The 16,657-nt window shown below is 40.5% G+C and overlaps 1 protein-coding gene across 1 annotated transcript in view; it reads right to left on the bottom strand.

The window, feature by feature from the left end:
- Positions 1-16,657, bottom strand: part of col14a1a (collagen, type XIV, alpha 1a) — a 138,604-nt gene that overhangs the window by 56,470 nt on the left and 65,477 nt on the right. The window contains exons 23-27 of the mRNA XM_053432371.1: positions 15,520-15,636; positions 11,873-12,019; positions 10,028-10,102; positions 6,066-6,205; positions 3,122-3,245 (exon numbers count right to left, since the gene is read on the bottom strand). Coding sequence (XP_053288346.1) covers positions 3,122-3,245; positions 6,066-6,205; positions 10,028-10,102; positions 11,873-12,019; positions 15,520-15,636 — 603 coding nt within the window. The remainder of the gene's footprint in view (positions 1-3,121; positions 3,246-6,065; positions 6,206-10,027; positions 10,103-11,872; positions 12,020-15,519; positions 15,637-16,657) is intronic.

Here is a 16,657-nt window from a genome sequence, read left to right as displayed (position 1 = left end):
TGCACCCAGCATCCACAGACCAAGCTAACACCCCATTCCAAACAGGCAGGTTTAGAATAGGCATTGCGCTAGTGTAAGAAGGAGGATGAAGAAAAAAACCCGAATACGTCCGTGTTGAAAAGCCTGCCATTGATCGGTGATCCATCACTTTGCGTTTGGGAAATAATCCGTGTCTGTTTGGCTTCAGCCTCGTGTCTGGCAACAGTTCTCTTGCTGTCATAATATTAGAGACACATTGAGAATGTGGAAACGGTAAGAGAATAAATAGAAAAAGAAAAAGAAGCTGAAATCGTCTCTCTTGCTTTAGCGTCCAAAAGCCTTGGTTTGATATAATGAATGAGGAGACTTTTACCCTGCTCAGATGAAATCAGTAAGACGAGAAAATGACTGTAATATTCTCTCTGCGTGATTATAAGTGCTATAAAATCTTTATCGAGTCCTAAGAGTGATTCGGATAATCAAATGCATTGCATAAAATAAACTATTGACTCTGAATGGGTTATTTTTATAGTCAGAGAAACACATTCATGGGCCATTCATACATTTGTTCCTGAACTCGTTTAGGTCTCATAAACCTTGTGAATTTAGTGAGGGTCTAAATCAAAGCAGGAAGAAGTTAATCACTGTGCTGTAGAAAAATCATTGAAGGGAAACCACATCCTGATTAATCTATTGAATATATATCTGAGCTGTTAAAGATTAGAAGTAAGACTGGTTTACATACAGTACGTCAACTTGTCCCACACACACGCACCCAGGCGAACACACTCTATAGTATGTGTATGCACAGGTAAAAGACTCACACAGGAGCAGCTACATTAAATCAATCATTCGTGAAGCCACTCAGAGTCTCACTAAAGCCTTAATGAATAAATGCATAGTGAAAAGCTAAATCCCAGATATAAAAGCTTCAGAACCCTCCATCCTCAACACGCCTTTCTTCGCAATCATGGGTGGGGATACTGAACTGTGTCTAAAGTCTTAGAACCCATTCAGTCCTGGTATTAACATCCAGCCTGAGAATGGCAGCATCAGGTACAGGTCTGAATGCACCCAAATGAGTGCGTCCTTAGATCAGATCCCTCAAACCACATTGGGAGGTCGTCTGGGACACATTTAATCACTGTGTGAACTAAAACGCATCCAGGGCCACATATGAGGGACCATCTACTTGGCTGACATCTTCTTACTCGCTACAGTTTCACAATGGAAACAATTTATTTTTATGCTTTTCAGTATACGTTGACCCGAGGCCATTGGTACAGAGAGATGAGGCATGTGACTTGAAGTTTGCTCAGAAAGAAGCTGTCTCTTCTCTTCCAGTAACAAACTGCAGTTCCACGGAGTAAGAAACTCCTGTTGCTAGAGGAGCAGCTCTGTGGTTAAATGTCTGAGATGGTGAGGTTACCGGGAATGAAGCGGGTTGCAACCTATTTTCTGGTTTACACTATGATGCCATCCAAAAAGAGAAAGGAAAATAAATCTCCTTGTTACTGATTAAGTTTTGTAACTTTACAGTGAATTCATGTTTACTTTAGACAATTTCACAATCCAAATTCAATGTGTTTGCTTGCCCTGAGGATTATTGGACAAAGGCAGTAAAGTATAAACTAACTGCTTACACAAAAAACATTAAAATAACACATTGAAGCGTTGTGGTTTTTTGTTGGCTTCTATACGCAGATTGATTTGCCAGAGGCCGGGGGTTGAAGAGGCAGACAGCTACAGCCTCCTATTCGAGGGCTTTAATGGATTTAGACACAGGGGGGACCTGGTGGGGTCTCAGAGGAGACATTGAGGTTTAAGAATGAAAGGAAAAGGAATCGTTTCGGGTTTAAAGACTTTCCTTAAACATAAGAAAGTAGTCGTCTACCTCTGAATGGACTAGAGGAGTAAGATGTAATTTAGGAGGTTTGGGCAAAGTCTCCAAAAGTATAAAGCTCGGTATAAACCCTGTTGATCTATGTTAGCGTCTATCACAGAGGAAGTGGAACAACTGAAACCCCCCAAATCCTCAATAAACTAAACAAGGAAAACATCTCCACCTGTCTGAAGCAGTAACAAGACTTATTATATCTTTATAAGCACATATGATGATTTGTTTAATAATTTACAAAATATATGGAAACTATCCATATATATGGAGGCAGAGTTTTAAAGGACTGTCACCGAAGTGATGGAGGCGAGGAAAGTAGGGAGTTGGCAAGACAGTGGAGAAAGAGGAGGAAGAAGAGGGAGGAAGAGTTAAGTGGGGAAATTATAGTGTGATCAGCAGTCGAGATGATAGAGAACACAATTACTCTGAGCCGACACTGAGCCATGACCTGGACTTATGGAGATTTAAAGTGCTCAGAACGAGCAGCACTACCTGTAAATCCACAATAATGACATGCACCTGCACAGCTGGACACCTTCACATGAATATTACAAAAGATTCACAAACCAAAGTATTTTCCCCTCTGCAGTATGTTGCGACTTCTTCCAATGTTGGTTCTGTTGTGTCAAGTTTTAAAGTCAATCTTTGACCTTGACCACAGTGGTGGCTAAACCAAGACCACATCAGATCTCACCTTCTCACTAGAAGCTGTCAGACTGTGTCTTCCTCAGCAAAGTATGTCCAGCTGCCTTTAGCCGCTTCCCAATTCAAGGGCTGCCTCTTTTTTAATCATCAACTGATCAGCTACATGTTAAAAAAACAAGATGCTTTCTTGTAGTGCTCAGGTACAGCTTTTTTGATAGGCGACAGCAGCCAGCCAGGGAGAAGATGGTGACGTGGATCAGGTACGGCCTTCGTGGTCTACGTGGTCCACAAAGGCCTCAAAACTCCAGATCAACTACTTAGGGAGATTATCTTGAGACTGACTGTTCGGTAAACTGCTGATTTCAAGGTCAGGAATTAACTTTGATCTGAACATACATACATAAGTGCTACGAAAAACAAAAATGTTAACTTCAAGATGTTCCATGACAAATGTAAAAACTAAGGGGGATTGTGTAAAAGTGTCCAATGCTCCAAAACAGCCAATACAGGTCTTGTGGTGAGATTGTTGAGGTATATTTAGACCGAGGTATCAAGCCGACTCTGGTTGGACTGCATGAATTATCATTTCACTCCTCTGACCTGTCTTGGTGTTTCCTCCTTTGTATCTGATGTTCTGAATAGCCTCCAGCAGTGCTTCCTTGTTGCTATAGGAACTCAGCTGGAATTCCGTCCGGGCATCGTCACTGAACTGCACGATGGCCACCTGGAGAGGGGCGGAGACAGTGAGACAGGCAGATGAGTTACCTAGGCTCAAAGCACACATCAAATCAAATTATAAACTCACTTTCTTTTTAAACAATAAAGAGACCGTTAACCTAGAAATTCCCATTCAGTCATTATTTTCAGAGCACCACTGTGTTTCGACATAAGTGCCCAGCTTTGTTTTTTTTCTCTTCTTCCACAACAAAAAGCAAGAAGCCAAATCCCTCAAAGCAACTCATGCAGCATTAACTGTGAACTTTGAAGCCAGAATACTCGGCTCTGGGTCCAAAAATCGAATACCTTTCCTCATTATCACCTGCAATTTCTGCATTTATATATATATATATACAGCAATGACGGAATCAAACAGACGCAGCCTTTGTTCGCTGTAATTATATAAAATTGAGCGAGTGTTCCTAAACAGCCCCACAAAGGAAATGCTGTGCAGATGCCAAAGTTGAAACCGTACACACATGAGAAGCCAATGCGAGACATTTTCAGAGTTTGTAATAAAATGTATAAAGTGTTTATCCAGAATGTTAAAGGTTTAATAGGTGAAAATAGTAATGGCTCATAGATTTGACCATTTTCTCACCTGGTGAGTGCTGGTGTTCTCGATATTTTACTGAGCAGAAGAAATTGCTTAAGATGCCGAACAGGAATATAACACCTTTATCTCAAGTCTCTAGGTTAAAACGCACAAAAGATTTCAGTGGAAAAGCTGTAAAAATATTCTATTTTTCCACCATATATTTAATAGATAGATATAATATTTCTTAATTATATCTGTATAATTATATTTTTAGATTTACTTTATTGTTTTCTTATAATCACCAGTTTGTATTTGTTGATGTGGAACTTTGTTTATAAGCCCTGGGGTTGTACATATATTAATTTATATTTGTTTTCTATGTAATTTAATGTGTCTGTTTTAGATTGTTCTGCTAATTTGTTCATTAATTAATTAATAATTTTTTTAGAAAATCACAAAGATTTACATTTATGTGTTCAAAACTCGCAAATTCATTCAGACTCCCAAATCTGAGCTATAATCAATCTAATTGCCTTCCTGTGAGAGGGGAGAACAACTGTCATTACCTCCAGACTGCTAATGGTGCTGTTCTTGGCTCAGGGCGGCTGACGTTTACCAGCCAACTCTCTCACATTACAGCCGCTGTTTAGCTCTCGGTAGCCTACTGCCAGAGGGTTATGGGACATAGTGAGGGTAGCAAACTGCTTAACAGCACACATTCAACAAATGAAAGAAAGGGGGGTTTAGTGAACACCTCTACAGTGGGAGAAATGAACCTGCTGAGCTCTGCTAATATATAGTGGTGGGCCATGCAGGCAGGAAGCACAATGAAGAAATTAGTCCTCAGTGACAACAGCGAGGTATTGCCCCAAGTTAAAGCCTGGCATTACCTATTGATGAGACCTGATACATGAGAGCCATTCTGAGGCGGTGAAAATGGCAATAGGCACTGCGGTAATGTGATTGCTTAAGTTTCTAAGAATCAAAATAATCAAGAATAAAGTGCTTTTGTCAGCAGTTGAACCATTTCATGTTTATACCGGCTTTTACTGCATCCAGACTTAATTTATCACGACTATTCCTGCCAGAGAAATAATGTTTTCTGGTACTGGCAGCAAATGAGTAGAGTTAATCCAATACTGCTCAGCAACAAAAGGTCCATCCGGAGAGTAAAGATTCACTCACAGGGGGTTTAAAGTTCCCTGCTACTTCTCTAAACTATTCAGATATAAGGCTGCGCTCATGCTGATTTCTCTGGGGATGGATCAAGAAAACGGGGGGAATTCTGCACCAAAGTATTTGTCCATATCAGTTAACACAGCAGCAGCAGCAGCAGCAGCTTTCCTCGGTCAGTCAAATGAGCCAAAAGCACAGGGGTGGAAAGGAAGAGGAGTATGCTCAAACTGTTCAGGGTTCATTATTTCATCAAATGTGCGACACTTCTATTTCCATCTGAAATGTAGCAGTGAGAGGGAATCTGAGAAAAGGAGGAATAACTAGTAGACTAAAGAGAGAAAATCATAGAAGTTGAGAGTAAAGCAACCAGCGTCCTTTATTCCATTTATCTGCAGAATGAAAGCAGTTTCAGGGACATTTGAGAGGAAATTAAAAAAAAATTCTCCTTCTCTTTCTCTTTCTGAAATGGGCTACAGCATATGAGGCTGTGTGGGTGAGAGGAGGGAGCATTGTTGTTGCACGTACTGTGCGTAAGGCATATTGAATGTGCAAGGCAGCAAGGGAGAATCTTTGTTTTCTGGGAAATATATATATGTTTTTCACAACACTTCTCCCTGAACCTTTAGCCACTATGATTTATCATTTCTTTACCATTTCAACATTATTCTGGTTTTCAGCGCGGCCACGTTTTGGCTAGACCCTCAGCATCTGCTTTACATTGTATTTTCCCTAGGCATTCATTTCTCAAAAGCAAAAATGCTGCAACAAGGACAATAAATTAGAGAGTGAAAAAGAATTAAAAGCTGTCCATGTGTGCATTTGTATTTCTGTTGGTTGCTACTGTGTGTACAGTAATTTTCACTAGACATAGACATTAAGACTAGACTTAAGAACCGCCATAAAAGTGAATAGCAGCTCCCCAAGGAGACTCAGTGTAACATTAGTCCGTGTGAGGTGGTCGAGACGGCATTCTAACGATTCCAGATCCAAAATCTGTCCCCGTGTAATGATGAATGTGGGGAAAAGGGAGGTAAGAATGAGCAAAACTTAAAATTTGAGGTTTTAATCTTGAGTTCTTCCTCTCTGACGTAAAGGTGTAGTCACATGACTGACCTGGGTGCCATCCGGTCCCACCAGATCCAGCGATCCCATGGTGCTGTACAGGAAACGCGTGATCTTCAGGAAGTTGTCGTCTCCGATGGACCAGGAGCCGTCCACCAGGAACGCCAGGTCAGCCTTGGCCTCCTTGCACACTGGACAGACAAACAGACGAGCAAACGGCTGATATATATGCATAATGATTTAGCCAGCACATCATTTTCTTATTCGAAAACTAATTTCATACAGAAAGAAGGTCAGTGGAGGAGAGAGCATAAGCTGAATGCATAACTGCCAATCTAATATATTCGGTAAATATGCAAAGTATGAAGCACTGCAAATATACATCAACTGAAACAGGGTAAATGTGCAAAGAGTGGATATTCAGTTTATAGGATTTAAATAAGATTAAACGTCTAGTGCACACTCTGTTACACAGAGTTTTAAACTGACCACGACATTGTTCTATATCTTCCTTCTTTTGTAGACCGCTCATTCATATTCCTGCTCCAGCAGTGACTTCTGCTTCTGCTTTTATTCTTCTCATGTTTCTAAATGACTCCCAGCGGGGTTATCTTTGCTGCTGTAAAGTTGTTACGGGGTTTTAACAAGTTTTCAAATTCCAAGTCTGCACTAAATTCCCAAAATCCATTAATGATCATGTCAGCCGCCATAAATTCCTGGGGAAAAAAAAAATTTTAAAAAAAAAGGAGAAGAGAGGAGCATATACAATAAAAAAAAAAGTTTTACCTCCTTATGATTTTATGCCTCAAGTAGCAGTTTACAACCATCTCATCACTTCTTTATTTGACCAAATTAAACATTTGTGAAAAACTAATTTGACCTTTGACCACCAAATTCTAATCAGTTCATTCTTGAGTCCAAGTCAACACTTCTGTGAGATGCAATACAAATCTTTCGAGCTGTTCTTGATATATCATGTTCGAAAGAGTGAGATGAATGTGACGTCATATTGATCTCTGACCTCTGACCAACAAAATCTAAACCGTGAACCTCGGAATCAAAGTGAAGGTTTGTGGCCAATCTGAAGAAATGAACAACCTGAAAACATGGCTCACCTATGCTGAGGCTAAATTAACTAGACTACATGTGTTTATCATATATCAAATAACAGCAAATACACTTTGTGGAAACATAATTGTGTTAAAGTTAAAATATTTTACATTATTTACATGATCATAATGAAATGTTACTAATGATCAGTTTCTGAAGCTGATATTTGGTGAGTTACAAATATAACACTGAAGGTATCATTCAAACGTCCACAAATAAACAAAAATTCTTAGAAAAGATCTGATCTTGGTTTAAACAACGATTTAAAGTGGCTACAATTTTTTTTTACTTTGTTTGGTTTGTGTTTATACACTGAAAGCTCTTGGTTAAGGTTATAATAAAAGTTGTGGTCTGGATTAATACAGAAAAAATTTAATTTCAGACAAACCATGCCTGTTTACATTTAACCAATACCATGATGTTTCCCTAACCCTTAACAAAAGAACTTTAGTTGCCAAAACCTAACCACAGGCAGTACTTTCTGGCACCTCCCTTCTGCTTTTAGTCTACGGCTCTATTTCTTTGATTATCCTGTCCATCACTTTGTTTAACCATCTTCCTTTTCCTCTTCTGCTTCCTCTACCTTGCTTTCTCTTTCCTCTGTCTTTGTGGTGCTGTCCCAGGTAAAGGTTGCATGTCATCATCACGGACAGAGGCACTGGTCTGACAAAGGTCAGATAGAAATGCTTACGGACGGGCTCAGCAGGCGCGTGGCTTCACGTCTAAGGAGTTGGTCTGCAGGGCAGCCTCTAATGTGAGCCCATCAGACAGGAACACAGGAGACGCATGGTCTGGGTACGTGTTGGTACAGGGTGTTGGGTCTGTACCACTTTATTTCTGTATCTTTCTAAGGTTCTCGATCCTGCACAGTGTTTGCTCTGACATATCTTGTCACGCATTTACTGTAGTAGCTTTAACTGCAGTTCTTTAGGGCTCAAAGTACAGTAAAGGGAAATCTTTAGGAATTAAGTGGTTACGATCCAAGTCAAGTTGCCATCGATTCAGCTCTTTTACGAGTACTAGGACCTGGATGAATGTTGTGACAGACAGTGCATCCTATAGTTATGCATCCTGTAGTTATAAGAGTCATGTCATGTAGTCAGTGTAGTGCCAGTTCAAACTCAAAAAGAATAAGTTCACGTTCGTAGGTCATTTATAAATGTTTTAAACTTACTTCACGTTTATTTGTTAAGATGACAAACTTACGATCATGTATTTAGTTATTTAGTTTGGTTATCGATGGTGTTGGATCATGTATCTGTGTCGCTCCAGTCACTTCCTGACTGTGAGCATCATGTCTCGTGTTGTATTCAGCACAAAATGTTGTCGACTCATTTTTCATTATGTTTAAATGCAGTCTCATGAACTCTGGAGCGAATCAAAAAAACTCGAAGTGAAATTCATGTACTGATCAGGTCCTAATAACTTGTTAAAGTGAGAGCAGGTTATCACGAGTGTGGAGGAGGTCACAGGAAACTCCAGCATTCTACAAATCAACTGCTGCTTCTGCTCTGATCATTGAGCAGCGCTGGACCATCGTGGAAACTCTGTATTTTCACAGTTTGTTGCCACTGTTCTTCAACAAAGTAACTCACCGGCTTCACCTTTACGAGTTCTGCTGCTCTGCTCTCACTCTGTCGCCGTGAGTGAGTGTGGGCAGGGCCCCGGGGACCCGCGTGTGTCTGTGTAACCTCCAGCTAGCAACTCGCTCCTGGTATTTCACATGATGGCCTATACGCTGATGATTAAAAGAAAAGTGCCGCTCACGTTCATCATTTGTAAATTGATTGGTTCAGTACGCATGTCAATCTCAAGTGAACCCTGTATGTTGGAGCCACTATGCTCTGTGTGTAGCTGGCAGTTTGGCTGAGGACTCTCGCGTTTTGGGGCTAAAACAGAGACTATACTGATTGGTGTGAGTGATCGGGTTAGTTCTGCTAAACCTGAGCTAATAAGCTAATAAAGCAGGATAAGAGTAGGGTTTCTTTACTTTGGAATAGATAGGCTGCAACCCACTGTAGCCTGACAACAGTTCACATAATGAAGTCGCTGTGGAATAAAGTAAAGGTCCCATAAGCTTCCTGTGAAACCGATTCTCTTTACATTAAAGATACCCCCTAGTTTTATTATAATGACCCCTGAGTCCTCCAATTTTCCTCCAGGTCACTATTACTATTTTCAAAGTAAACACAGTTCACAGTTGTGTAAAGAGCAGAGATTGACATAACATAGCTGCTCGTTGAAAGTAAATTGTCTAGATCTCTATTCTTTTCCTGTTTCAAATTCAGGCCAGAACAACATTGATTGTGCTGGCGAGTGTGGGAGCAAAATCACAGCCCTGCTTTCTTTGGTTACATTTTCCCATGTCGACGTATTTAATTCACATTTTATTACTCCCAATCCTGACACAAATCATTTTCCTAGGTCATTAATCCGCCTGGAAGGAACCTCATCCAATATTACACTCAATTTTTGTGCATCAAAGCTATTAAATGCACTTCTATTAAAGTAAGTTATATATTGCAAGAGACACTGAACTTAAAACCTTTGTGTCACAATTTCGTGATAGGAATATCATACCTTTGTATTACAAATGTACAGTGAAAAAGAATATTTCACTTAAAATAGTCATCATCTTAACCATAATGACGTTTGATAGTTACTTTACTGGAGATGTTGTAAAAACTGCTGAAATTAAGTTTATTCAAAGAATATTGCGCACGTTAAGCAACTTGTGTATAAACACAGTTAGGGTGCATGAATGTTTTTTTCTTTCTTCTATTTGCTATCTAAAATGCTTCTCAAGACTGTTAAACTATGGTAACAGGTGACTATTAAATCTGTTAGATATACAGCATATTAAAAAATAATATACAATTGGTGTTTGTTTGTGTTTAACTCACCCTCCTTAGCAGGCGGGATGGTGGGAGGGGGCTCTGTGGTCGGTGGTTCAGTCGGAGCTAGAGTGGGCGCTGGCACTGGATCCACAGACACAGACATGGACACAGATGAAAATTAACACTCAGACAGGGAAACAAGACAAGGTCCTCAATCCTACTAGCAGTGACAAGTGGCACCATCATCAGGTTTGTCCACTGACTGGGGACCTTTGTAGTGAAAAGATTTCTCGTCCAATCTGTGTTCACAACCTAAAGTTACATGAGCAATCTAGCTGCTGTGTTTTGTCCTCTACATCTCCGGCAGACAAACTTTAGCTACACTTTCCTGTCATTTGCTGTATCTCTCTTCCCATCCCCATATAAGTTGGGGCGCAGCAAAAGAGCAATTTTCATCAGTCTTAGTATCAGTCTGACCAGAGGCTGTTTTTCTGAGTCGAAAACAGCCACAGGTTAGAGCACGCCTCAGTGCCAAGCCAATTACTTTACGGAAAGGCAGTGGGTTCTGTCAAACCACAGCAGAGCGAGTAAATCATCTCGGAAAGATTGGCGACTCCCCACATATGAGGCACATACTTCATGACAGTAAATAAAATGATCTCGGCAAATGATTCTCTTTCTTCCTCTTCTAAAGATCATTTGTTTATAATGTGCTGAGCATCTTTACTGACTTTCGGGGGATTTGAAGTGGTTCTGAAAAGTAACAGACATGATATCAATTTATCAAAAAGTACATTCAAGTCAAAGGGAATTTTGAGATAGTTTTACCTTAATTAACATTTTCATTTTGCTTTCACTCCACTACGCCTTTGAGGGAAGTGTTGTACTTTTTACTCCTCTGCATTTGTGTGACAGCGATGTCGTCACGATGCAGAATTTACACGTGAAGATTGAGATCATCTTATAAAACATGATGTATTGCTTTAAAATAAACTACCCACCGCTACATTAAGAAGTTAAATGATCTCCATCTCCACCAGCGACAACATTAAATCTCTGCCTACACGACAGTGCATTTAAAAATAGGCCCTGTAAGACTTTCATAATAATTTAGGACTCTAAAAGGAGCCATTCTGCATAACGAGCACTTTTATTTTGGACTGTTGAGCACAATTTCCTGATAACATTTAAGTGCAGGATTGCGGTACTTGTAATGGAGTGCGTTTATATGCTGGTTTTAATACTTTTACTTAAGTGAATTATCTTAGGACTTCCACGGGCAGTGAGTGTGGACCGGCCACCTTTGCTGAAAGCAAACCTTCATGTCTCCACTTGAATTGAATACACAGTTGTCTACTCAAAATCTGTGGAGCTACAACATAAGGTTGTGTGTGTGTGTGTGTGTGTGTGTGAGTGAGAGAGAGAGACCATGTCTATCCATCCATAAGACTGGTACTGAACTGAGCCCCCCCCCCCCGTTCCCGAGAGCTGTGTGCTTCACCTCAGCTCATCAGTTGACCAATGAACTGCAACAACAGAATCTATCTTCACTGAGAGGGGGAGAGAGAGAGAGAGAGAGAAACCACAGGAGGTTGGAGGTAGAGGAGAAAGTGACAGAGGTGAGACAGATTCATGGTTGACGGGGACAGAGGGTGGAGAGTGAGACATAAAGAAGGACTGGGAGGAATCATTTGGGAAAATGAGTTAAGAGAAAGAAAGATGAGAGGAGTGAGGGAGAGACGGTGAACATGGTCGAGTCAACCTCCTCAAAAACGTTAAAATTAAATATTTAAATAAATGGGAGGAAACTAAAAACTCAATAAAGTCGCACTTCACATCCTTTGTCTTGAAAACAAAGTGTGAAGATGAGATCACGATCATACATGCTTAGATACAATATATAAAACATACACGTCATGTCAGTGATGGAGACCGACGGCCCCTCCATTTCTTGAATCTGCGTGTGAACACTGATCTGGTATTGGCTGCTTGGAGTGAGGTCATAGAAGCACTGTCGGGAAGCACCACCCCCCAGGCTCACTTCCTGCCTTTGGCCATCTGCAAGTAAACAACAAAACAACAAACAATATGACGTCAAGTTCAGATCAACGGTCACAAAATCGTAATAAGCACAGATCCCTCGAAAACTCCTCATTGTTCAAAGAGCACGTGTTCTGCATCATATGGTCTGTATTTTGGTCTGTATTTTATAGAGCACACTTCTAGTCTCGATGACCACTCAAAGCACGTACAGTTTATTTTTTGCCATTCACACACACACACACACATTCATACAGTTGCTTCTATGTGCAGCACTTTCCCCCCTGTTATCAAATGAAGGCCTGGGAGCTGCTGAGGTTAATCACTTCCTTTCAGAGCTGGATTCTAAGCAGCAGTATTGGAGTTGTCAGGTGACAAAGCTTCTTGTTCAAGGGCGAATCTGAAGGTTAGTCGCTGAAGGACAGAGGCATTCACCACAACGCACAGACATGCTCACATCATGTGGAGATTCAAGCCAGCTTTGAAATTCTTGCCTCACACTGTAGACGAGTCTGTTCCCATGGTGAGGCCTTTACTTATCCATTAGAATGATCCTTATTCATTAAACTCATCTGATCTTGAATTACTGATGCATTGTAGATAAACGTCCCATGCAAACAAACACTTAACCTGCAGCGTGTGCTGCTTTATCCATTCAGTGCACCAACCAGTAAGATAACTGGAGGATTCTATCTCTAACGAAAGAAGGAAAACATCTTTATATCCACTGGAAAAATGAACCGAATCATATCATTGATTTATTTCCTCATCTCATGTCAATTTCCTTTGGATCTCAGACCGAAAACACTTTCAATTAACTGTTTGTTTTGAAAAGCTTTAGAGCGACGGCATCACTGAGAAAAAGAAAGAAAATTAATGTTGGCAGCCAAAAAGAGACAAACTAGAAACTGGAAACACACAAACACACACACACACACACACACACACACACACTAATATCCATAATTTGTCAGTTTCATTAGTCTAATTCTATTTGCTCATGTGTGTCTCATCTTGTGGAGTGACAAATTAGCCCCTCCTCCAGACAGGAAGCAGCCGTGGATAAAGTTTAAGGAAACAGCTGTATCTGAGGAGCTGCCACTCTTTCATCGGAGAAGGTGTTTGGGCAGCTGATTGGCTCTGCGAGGATTAAACCTCTATAAACCTCAGCAAGAATATCTGGCTACCACTCAGGAAGCAAGGAGAGACAAAGATGCAGAAAGACATAAAACATGGGATGGAAAAAATGTATGAAAGCGAGCAATCTTCCTTTTCCTTTTTGGTGTCAGAAAAAGCTGAACAAATTCCTCAACTTATTATTTACAAATATTTCTATACCTTTTACTGTAACTGTAAATTTCACAACTATACTTGAGTGGGAGAGTGCATGTAAGATGGAAATGTTTTACTTATAAGAATAAGACTTAAAAGATTTAGTCTATAGGAGTAATACTTAAAAAACAGGTCCAGCAGACCTGGCCTTCCGGCGGTAATTACCTCGTCCACTTTTTCTGTTTTTCAGAAGGATTAAGCAAAAACTGCTGAACCGATTTTGGCAAAAGTTGATGGAAAGATGGGACATGAAAAAAAAAAGAGCCCATTAAATCCTGGTTTAGACCAGGAACTTTTTCTCACTTTTATTGTGAGACAGAGCGTTTTGTATGTGCATGTGCAGGTATAGGACAAAGGAGTGTGTGAAATCAGGTGCAGCTTCATTGAGTTTAAAGGGAGTGTTTGGCCTTGGTGGAGATGTGTGTTCTACAGTGTTACACCAATTCTAACTGCAGTTTGAGCCACTTTTTTTTACTGCAGATTCCTTTCCTTGGTGCTGGTGAGGCCAGCAGCACATTATACACATATTCTGTTTGTGACAAGATATTTCAGATTTTGTGCAAATTTTTTACCCACTGTGTGTCACTGACTCTTTTTATGCAACTTCTCCCCCCTCAGAGCGGTCTGTGACAAGATCCCCGACTGCACCAGCACACTGGACTCACATCAATAAATGAGCCAGGACACATCTTTCACCAAACAGCTACCAGTGTAAAAATCACTTCCATGACACTTGGTGAAGAAAGTGGCAGAACATTTAGGATCTGCTGAGCAGAGGACTGCCAACCTGTACTGTCACATACCCATGCATATGTTCTCTGAGGGTTTTGGGTGAGTAATACATCCATTGCTACTGCAGTTTGGACTTTTTGACACAATCTGACATCTACAAAACTATATATCAAAAGACTGCATAGAAATCTAGGTATTTCCTGTGCCATCCTTACACTGAATTGAACTTTGACAGAGTTATCTGAGGATCTACGTGGCATTTTCTATAAATGTCTGTTAAATGCACAGAACTGCTGGAAACATCAGGAACAGTGCCATGATTTCAACGGTGTATTTTACTGTGGATTTATTACGAGCATGTACCGCAGAAACCACAGCTCTCTGAGGAAAATTCAAAAGAACTTGAAGTAGCTCACTGTGAGTGGAGCAGCTCCAACTCTCTTGCTGACAGGACAAAGGTTTCTATTCCAGCTGAGGTAAAGGGGAACGTAAAGGACAAAGTGTAACAAACTGGACATTTTTTTTTTTTTTTTTTTTCTGATTAATTTGTTTTATAATGGTTAATTTCTCTTGTTTTTAAAGAGCTCTTTTCTTTTGCTCCTACTCTGTCTTCCTGAGCTTAACATTTAATATCTGTGTAATCTGTGCAATAAACAGCTTCTAAAGGTTTTTGATGCTGTGACATGAGCAGTTCAGAGAGCCCTTTTCTCCCAGGTCGTTTACTGGGGAGAGAGATGTGAGCATACCATTCCTCCATTCCTTTCTCCAAACAAAAGAGATTTATGAAAATCCTTTGCCATGTAAATCAATGCCATGTGAGAACGAAAGAAATAGATCACATTTATTTCCTCAGAGCCGCACATCAATAAGAATCCAGATGACTGAAAGGCATGTGTACCCAAGACACACACACGTGAGCTTAACGTGCACACAGAACTCTGAGACCTGAGCTCAGACGTTTTCATGAGGCCAGGCTGTAAATCTATAAGGAAACATATGTAGTTTGGCGCAGAATGCAGACACTTCACCAGATATCACAACACTAGTAAACATTTTGATTTACTGACTGAATATCGTTCCAGTCACTGGGCTGGAAAATGCCTTATTTCAAAAATAGCAGGGATCGCAGAAACAAGTTGGGTTGAGTGAAGGTGCACCCAGAAACACGGAGGGGACAACGTACTTGTTCCCAAAAACTTTGCATGAGTTCAACTTTGGTGAGGACACATCTATATACTTCAATAGAGTGGTTGAAAGCAGTGCCCCAGCCCACATTTCAACAAGCTCATAAAGTTTCAGCTAATTTGAATTCAGACCAGATGAGTTAATAAAGTTAAAGCTCAGAGTCGTATCACATTCTCACACAAAGAGCAAATCTAATGAAAGCACTAAATCAAGAAATGAACCATTTGTTTCACCTTCTCACACAAACTGTTAGCGGTGAGGGGACTTACTGAGCGTGGACTGGATGGAGACTCTGTATAATGTGGCCCGTAGAAGAGGCTGCCACTGGACACACATGCTGCTGGAACGCACCTGGTAGGTTGACAAGCCGGAGACGCCGAGGAACACTGGATAGAGAGAGAGAGAGAGAGAGAGAGAGAGGGAGGTCAATGACAGACATCATTCAGTATAGATTTCCTTATTCTTTATTTAAAAAATGTCTACACACATCTGTGTATGAAATGTGCTTTGATCAAATTGCTAGCGTGTTTCTGAAGACAAAAGGAAGAGCAGTGTTGAGTGTGGAGTGGTTTTGATTTTGCTCTTGAAATATCTGCGAGATGGATGAACACAGGCCAAGCAATCAGCCCTACGCAGACGAGGCCCATTCTAAACCAAAATAAAATGGTGGACGTGCAACAGGCAGTAGCTGGAACCTGGGTGAAATTCACAGAACATCCACATTTAGCCGAATAAAAACCTGACGCAGAACTGGTCACTTCTTTTAAGTATCCATCTAAATGGATTTCAGGCAGCTGCACTGTTTGTGGTGTTTAACAATGTTAAAACGTTTTCTGAATAACTGTTGCACCTTTTCACACTTTCTAACCATGAACTTCACCCATTTCATTCCTGTCTCTCTCTCACTTCAGCCCATTAAGCCCCCTCCACCATCCAGCTCCTCCACCCACTTGTGAGCCTTTCAATCTGAACCAAACTACTCCATATTCATTAAACCTACTCTGCATCTTATTGATGATGCTACAAATTCTCTCTGAGCTAAAGTGGGACTTTACAGTAAGTAAGCGAGATGGAGAAAATGTGTCTACATTTTGGGGAATAAGTTTAGTCATTTGGAGAGAAATGGTTCAGGTTATAATTCTGCTTTAAATGTCACTGAAACTTTGACTGACGGTAAATTGTGTGAAAACATTTCAAGTTCAAGGTCAACAGGCAGCTTTAGAATGATGCAGACTTTGGTTCAGAGCCACACTGTCTGCATCATGCATCAACTACACAAGCTGCACTTTGTTGTACATCTCTTTGGTCTGCTGGAAACAGGAAAACAAACACATATACACTGTAACTGGTAGAAAGATATCTATACTGACAGTTCACATCAAACATTACTCAGGATTGATGTTTATC

Source organism: Pleuronectes platessa, chromosome 10, assembly GCF_947347685.1.
Source record: "Pleuronectes platessa chromosome 10, fPlePla1.1, whole genome shotgun sequence".
NCBI lineage: Eukaryota > Metazoa > Chordata > Actinopteri > Pleuronectiformes > Pleuronectidae > Pleuronectes > Pleuronectes platessa.
The sequence above is the reverse complement of the archived record's forward strand: the minus strand, read 5'-3'. Positions and strand labels throughout refer to the sequence as shown.